This window comes from Gracilinanus agilis, chromosome 2 (assembly GCF_016433145.1).
Source record: "Gracilinanus agilis isolate LMUSP501 chromosome 2, AgileGrace, whole genome shotgun sequence".
Lineage (NCBI taxonomy): Eukaryota > Metazoa > Chordata > Mammalia > Didelphimorphia > Didelphidae > Gracilinanus > Gracilinanus agilis.
The window spans coordinates 555,914,708-555,922,649 of record NC_058131.1 but is presented as its reverse complement, the minus strand read 5'-3'; the positions used below and the strand labels follow the sequence as shown (position 1 = coordinate 555,922,649).

Sequence of the window (7,942 nt, the reverse complement as noted above, 5' to 3'; positions counted from 1 at the left end):
TTAAGGATAAGTGGGGTATATATGCTTCTGGTAGTTAAATCTAAAAGTGGGCAAGAGGAGAGTTAATCCCATCTTCACAGTACAGACCATCAAAATTAGTAGAGAAGAGAAAAGATATTGTGAAGCAGGATGGGTTCTGTAGTTTCAATCTGAGTCATAACTTTTTTCTGCCTTAGGGAAAGGAAAGAGAATCTTGTCTTCCCTTTCATAATCATATCTTCCCATAGTTCCTCAAAGGGCACTTTGCACAACGTTTGGTCAATAAATGTCTGACTGAATGGCTGGCAAAGAATACTGACACAATTACTAAACCACATAGAACATGTACTAAGAGACAGATGTACATACTTTGTTCCTTTTTCCTTATTTTTTTTCTTCTCTCCCTGTCTCTAGGAGAGATGGCTCAGAACATGATGGTAAACTCACAACTGTTGCTGCTGGGGCTTTCATTGATGATGTTCGAGGTGTATTCACAGCCTCCTCCGGGTTTCAATTGGGCTCAGTGGTTCAACGAACAGCATGTGCAATATCCCAAGCGCTTTGCTCCCAATAACAATCAGTATTGTGACATGGAGATGGGCCGGGTGAATGGCCACACCAATGTATGCAAAGGCTTTAACAGTTTTCTGCACAATCGGACACAAAATATCATCAATGTTTGCTTGAATCCCAATACCCGCTGTAAGAATAATAGGACAAACTGCCATAATAGCACATTTATAAATGACATCACTGATTGCACATTGACCAGAGGTCAATTTCCTCCTAACTGCCATTACAGAGGCAGGGTTGTAATGAAGTACTTCGTTGTTGCCTGTGATCCCATCGTGCCACGTGGTCCATTGCTTCCTGTGCATTTAGATAAGACCTTTTAGGGCCCAGGCCAGGAATTTCTCCTCTCACCCCCTTGACTCCTAAATTCCCACTATTTTTCAAGTCTCATATTGGAATATTGTACTCTTGCTTTTGTTCCTTCCCAGGTAACTGTAATCCTTCCCTTCCCACTAAGCTGCCAGTAGTTTTCCCAGATGAGGCTCTTATAAGTCTGAGCCTACCTTTCTGGATGACTGTATTTGGTTCCTGGCCATTATTTTTAAACCATACCCTTTTGGATACAATTGGTCTCTCATATTCTCACACTGACACTGATGTGGAATGGAATAGACGACTTCCTTGTAGCTCACTCTCTTCCCCTATTCTACCCTATTTACTACCTTAGATCCAAGTCCAGGGAAAGGAGTGGGTAGGTAGGTATGTTTTTATTCAGCTCCTTGTAGTCTCTTCCCAATGCTACCTACTCTCCTTTCTTCATTCTCCAATAACAGTTTGTAATCTACCCCTGGGTTTCTTGCCTTGGGTTGCCCCTTGCCCCAAACTATTTCCTAGATATATGGTTTTCTTTCCTAAAATGCAATCTCTTTGAGGACAATAATTATCTTCCTTGCTTACACTTTTATCTCCACAGATTGGCACCTAGGAATTGCTTACTTTATAAGTACTTATATATCTATGTATCTAATTCCATTAATAGAAGAATGTAGTGCTTTTTTCTGTTTCAGTATTTCATTAGTTATTCTCTACAGGGTGTTAATCTTGATGTGTCATGATGGCTTCAGTAAACACATTTTTTTTTGGCATGCAATGTTGGAGAATCTTCAGTTATTAGCAATGAGACCTGACCTGTGATTATACTAGTATAGGAAATTAACTTCCAGTTGAGGGAATTGCCTCTATGAATGAAGCTTTTCACCTTCTTTGAACCTCATAGGCTTAGAGAGTTATCTAGAGCCCCCAAAAGTTAAACAACCTGCGCAGGTTCTCACAGCCAGTAGGTGTCAGAGATAGGACTTGAACCCAGGTCTTTCCTGATTGCCAGACTAGTTCTCTATCCACTTCTCCAGGTTGCTTATCTTATTAGTCATAAGAACAAAAGTCAAAAGGAGAAAAGAAGCTGGAATGGGGGTGACGTAGCAAGGATGAAACAAGCCTAAGGTAAAGTAGAAGTAAGGGATTAAGGAATAGGAGATGGATAACTTTTCCTTGCAGTGGGTGAGGCATTTTTCTTAAGGGGAATTTTAATAAAGGGCTGATCTAGAAGTTAGATTTAGAGAAAATGGTGACAAACAGTATGACTCCAACAATCAAGAACCCATGAATATAAGGAAGGGCTAGCTGGTACAGTGGATAGAGCACTGGGCTTTGAGCTAGGAAGGTCTGAGTTCATATCCACTCTTAAACATGTCCTAGTTATATGACCATAGGTAAGTCATTAAACCTCTATTTACCTTATAGATCACTGACAAAAAGGTAATCCACTGGAAAAGGGAAAGGTATATCCCTCTAGTAGCTTTGTGAAGAAAATCTCATGAATAAATAAATATCCAAGGAATCTCAAAGAATTAGACATAATTAAACAACAATAACAACAATTTCTTAGGTAGAAGGAATAATTGAGAGGAAAATGACTCCAGTATTTGGAGACACAGAAGTTGGAAGGCTGAGTACCCAGAAATATGTTAATACCAGACCTCAAATGGAAGAATAGGAAGGTCTCCTTCAATCAAGCAGTCATTCAGCCAAGAAGAATGTACTAAATACCTGTATGCCAATTGCTAAGTACCTATGTGTAGGGAATACAAATACTAGAAGTGCAATCTTGCAATGTAGCTGGGGAAGGCAACATGTTCATATAGAGATATTTGCATGAGTTTTCAGGGAAAGATAGTGTGTTTTCCCTTCTGTGACATGACAAATGCCATTTTAGAATAAACCTCTAACTCATAAGTGAGTGTATTTTCATCTTCTTTACCCTAGTTCCTGTGAAAGACCAATAAAAAAACAACTAGAGTTCACCTAGCCTCTGAGGCTAATGGTACACTAGCAGATTAGAAAGTCTCTGACTTTATTCTACCAGAGACACAATAAACTGACTCCTAGGTCAGTAGTTTAGTGGTCATGAACTCAGCATGACTATATGTTTCCTATATAGTAAATATGAATATATATATAGTGTATATATACCTATATGTATATATATATAGTATAAATAAATAAAATAAATTTTTTACATAGTATGAATTACTATAGGAAATGGATTGTACTGAGATGCATACTTGGCCTATGCAAATAACTTCCTCTAGTTGTTTCCCTGCTTAGGCTTATAACAGAGTAGAGAATAAAAATGTTTAATTCTTTGTATTCCAAATTGAAATAAAATAAGAGTTTTGCTGGCATGACAGTTCTGATGTCTGAAGCGGGAAGTCAAACAGGTTGATAATGAGAAATGAATAGCTGGTCCTTCTAGATTGTTATGATTAAAAATGATGAGGGCCAAAATCAAAAGGAAGGATAGTATTTTAATAAAAGCCATGCTGTTAGAGATAAACTGACCATGCACCTGTAAGAAAAACCTATTCCAACCTCACCTCAGCCATCTACCTTCCTCTCTCCTCCAGCTCCGGTAACTAAAGAGGAAGTTCCAAGTCACTTCCCCCTAATTTCAAACAGTCCCTCACCTTGAATACGTCATCCAAAACAGGAAACCCAGGAAACCCGTTGGACCACGGGAAATGTAGTTTTAAGGACCCCCACAGGTCCACAGAAGTTTGTCAAACACTATATTGAGGTTCAATCCTTCCAAATAGAATCGCAGGTGATTTTAACTAAGACATTACCCCCCTGTGATCCTTTGGGAGATAAATCTCCCCAATGGATCAGGAAAATATAATCAAATTAGAGTTTACAATAATTTAGAGATAAAAGGGAGAAAGAACAAAACCAATGTTCGGTACATTGACAAAAAACCATTAAGGGGGCAGTCCCCCTTTCTGGAATAAACTGTCCATTCAAAATAAATGCATCCAACCCCATAGTTCAGATCAACTGCGCCCCAAAGTTCAAATTGGATCTTCATGATCCAGTGAAGGCTCTTCAGGCATCTTTTGGTGCCTCCACCAAACAGGTTCATTGTCTGGATTCTGGGGAGATGGCAAAATCCTTATCCTGAAATTACTTTCAAAAGAATTTAAACTTTACATTATAGATTTTAAAACATACATTTCCTTCTGAGAATTAACATTACCCCCCTGAGTTTACTTCTAAAGGAGTAAAAATTGACTTGCAATATAGATTATAGTTCAGACGTTATGATTATAAAAACTTAACACACACCCCCCAGAGGAAAATTTTAACTAACACATAACTCCCCTGAAAAGGTCAGCCAAGGATGCATGGCTAAGTGAGTCACGGGGGTGCATGAAATCAATTGGCAAAGGAAATAATAAAAAAGAATAAAAAGAATAAAATTCAAAAAAAAGAGAAAAAATTAACTTGTGAATGAAATGTAAAATGTGCAAAAAATGTAGGGGAAATGAACAGGCCTTTGATTCAAGGCCCACTGAAAGCGATTTAAGCAGTATACTATAACCCATTTAGGGCCAGGACTACAGAAAAATTGCCATTTACTCTATATATATAGAGGAATAAGGGAAATGCCTTTCTTTTATCCGATTTTTTCCCTGCACCTTCTCAGGGAATGAGCCATTAAATGATAGCCAATCTTAGGTGCTTCACTAGGAATTTAAGTTGAGGGGACCCACGTCCTCTAAAGTTTCAGAAAAGACTGGGACTCCAGGACTCAAACCCCAATTTTCAAGCCCTTCAAGTATTGGCATAGAACTCCTGCAATTCATGCAGATTCTTTAGTCAAGTCTCTGACCATGTGGCTCGGCACTTCTCCTGGAATCAGAGAGGCATTAAATCACAATCCCATAGTCTCAGGCTCAGGCTCAGGTATTTGCATTGAGCTTATTTCGCTGTAGAATAAAAAAAAAGGATAAATAATGATTATATATGTACTTCCAGTACAAGATGAGAAAAAGGAAAAATCAATTGCTCTATAAAAAATGTTTTAAAAATCAAAAAAATATATATATAGCTTAGAACTAGAAGGGTTTTGTTACCCCAAAATGAGATTTTCTGTGACAGAAAGTGGGTTTTACAAAATAGCAGATTCACAATGCACATTCAAATAGAGTACCATTATTTCCAATAGCACATTTTAAAACAATAAACAGTGATGTTTAAAAAATCATATACTTGTTACAACTTTTAAATCTTGGCTAAGAGTTTCTCAACAAACCCTGTTATTGCTTCCATAGCAAAATCTGATATTTAAAAAAGAAACCTTCTGGTCTAAATTATCCTCAGATAAGTATATACAGGAGCTCCTTGGCTTCCTGTTTTAAAAAATCCTGGATAGGAAATGCTTCTACCCATTTAAGGCAATAATATCTCTTATAATAAAATATATAAAAGCTTATCCTCTAAGACAACAATTCTTAAGGATTTAAAGTAAAAGTTAAAAAATACCTCTTGTAAAATTACAAGGTAATATTCAAAGCATGGAAACTTTCAAGGTTCTTTGCAATTACCAAGACAGAATAAATTTTAAAAAACATGTGCTCTATAAATCCAGTATATCAGATCAACAAGCTGGTCAAAACCTCTTACCAGTTCTAATAGATTTTTCTCATTATTTGGGAGTTACAATAAAATCATCAACAGAGTTAATCTAGCAGCCACAAACTTCATTAACTTAAAATGATTCAGTGTAACAGGAAAATCAATGAAATAAGCAAGATTAATTTACAAAACACTAATTAGCAAAATACAGTAAGATATAGTCTTTTTAAAACAGAAATAAAACACATTCAGTTCCGAGGTTTTAAAGTTCACCCCTTGTTCAATTTAAGGTTCTTCTAATTGAGTTCTGCTGAGTTTAAGGAGTTTTTAAAATAATCAGTCTTTGCTCTCAGTTCAAAGTTCTGAGCAGGTATGGGGGTGACTAGGCCATGTGCCTGATTAAGGGTAAACGCTAGGTCCACGTGGTGTCGGGTCATGGGCTCAGGGCTAGAGAAAAACTTAAAGTCAGTTTTGTAGAAAATACCATGTGTAGAGCTTGTGGGGGTGGGGGTTGCCTAAATTAGGTCTTTAAAGAAACACATGGAGGTCTAGAATGCAGGCCATTACCAAGAGGGGGGGAGCAATACCAAATCTTTAGCAGCAGCCGAAGAAGTTTCTGAAGAGCTCGGCAAGTCAGGACTGGGTGGCAGTGAAAGCAGCAGCCTGGGGTCATCCCTGTTGGGGCTTGGGGTTGTAGTGGAAGGTCAGCACTAGCACCAGCGAAGCAGGATCGAAGAAGAGGCTCTGGGACGCTTGCAGGCTTGCAGCACAGTAGGAATGGAGATCAGGTCAGGAGTCAGGAGAGCAGCGGCAGAGACACATTGGCTGGGCACCGGCATTTTAGTTTTAAAGCCAAAAGCCAGAATCGGCTGGCCTTACCTCCCAAGGTGGTTTGGGCTGGACTGGCTGGCTGAGTCCCGCCTGAGGCAAAAACATGCTGTTGCTTTCAGCAAAAGCATGGAAAGGAAAGCCACTTTCCTTTTTAAAAAAAGTGCTCAAAAGAGCTGAGCCAGGCCAAAAAGAAAGCATGGCTATCGTTAGGCTATCTGGAAGATTGAGAGTTCGAATTTCGACCTTCTGGTTAGCCAAACTGTTATGATTAAAAATGATGAGGGCCAAAATCAAAAGGAAGGACAGTATTTTAATAAAAGCCATGCTGTTAGAGATAAACTGACCACACACCTGTAAGAAAAACCTATTCCAACCTCACCTCAGCCATTTACCTTCCTCTCTCCTCCAGCTCCGGTAACTAAAGAGGAAGTTCCAAGTCACTTCCCCCTAATTTCAAACAGTCCCTCACCTTGAATACGTCATCCAAAACAGGAAACCCAGGAAACCCGTTGGACCAATGGAAATGTAGTTTTAAGGACCCCCACAGGTCCACAGAAGTTTGTCAAACACTATATTGAGGTTCAATCCTTCCAAATAGAACCCCAGGTGATTTTAACTAACACAAGATGCTACCCTTCTTAATGTCATATTTGTTGTAAAAGAGATTTTCTACATCTCTACTATAGGATTAGAGAGTTAGTGCCAAAGGACTCCATGTCTTTAATATTTGGACTTCCATATATTTTTTCAAACCCTTACCTTCTGTCCTGGAACCAATACTATGTACTATGTCTTGGTTCCAAGGCAGAAGAGTGATAAGGGCTACGCAATGGAGATTAAGTGACTTGCCCAGGGTCACACAGCTGGGAAGTGTCTGAGGCCAGATTTGAACCTAGGGCCTCCCATCTCTAGACCTGACTCTCAACCCACTGAGCTACCTAGCTACCCACTAGACTTCCATATATTGTGGGCATTTGGGTCATTAAAAACCATTGTTCTTGTTATTTTGTGTTTGTTTTAACTTTGGCTGGCTCTAAATTCTTTTGCTTATTTTGTGGTGGCAAGAGTTTGGCTTTTTCCCTATTTGAATCCTGGACCTACCCTCTACCTCTACCCCAATGTGGACACAAGCCTCTTATGTGTCTTTTGTATGTATGTGTGTCTATAAAGGGGAAAAGTCTAAATAAGTTTCAGTAATAGGACTTGTGTATTGGTGTAATTTTTTATTAACCTGAAACTTAACTAATAGAGCAGGTTACTTTAGGGGAAAAAACATGCCTTGATTTGAATCTTAATTTATTTATGCTGAATATGAGAGTGCATATATGAAATTATCTCAAATCTTTCCAAAACAGAAATTATATGTCAAAGATCACTTGGAATCCAAATGAAATAAAAAAAAAAACCAATAACAATGAAATGCCAGTGGTAGAGAAAAAAGACTCAGAACTGTCAGATTCTAGATAAGAAAACCAGATTAGAGAGTGTGAGACAGCTCACAAGGGCAGAATAACAATAATGATATTACCTCTCCAACATCTGAAAAACAAGTGAGATAGGATATATAAATCCTTGTTAAGCCTTAAAATACTCTATAAATGTTAATTATTATAAAAAAACAGAGAAAAAATTTATTTCTCTTCAGTAT

General features: G+C 38.2%; 1 protein-coding gene across 1 annotated transcript; it reads left to right on the top strand.

The window, feature by feature from the left end:
- Positions 1–398: 398 nt before the first annotated feature.
- On the top strand, positions 399–875 carry LOC123234131 (eosinophil cationic protein 2-like). Its single transcript, XM_044660075.1, has one exon. It carries the CDS (start codon positions 399–401, stop codon positions 873–875), a length of 477 nt encoding a protein of 158 aa, XP_044516010.1.
- Positions 876–7,942: the final 7,067 nt, after the last annotated feature.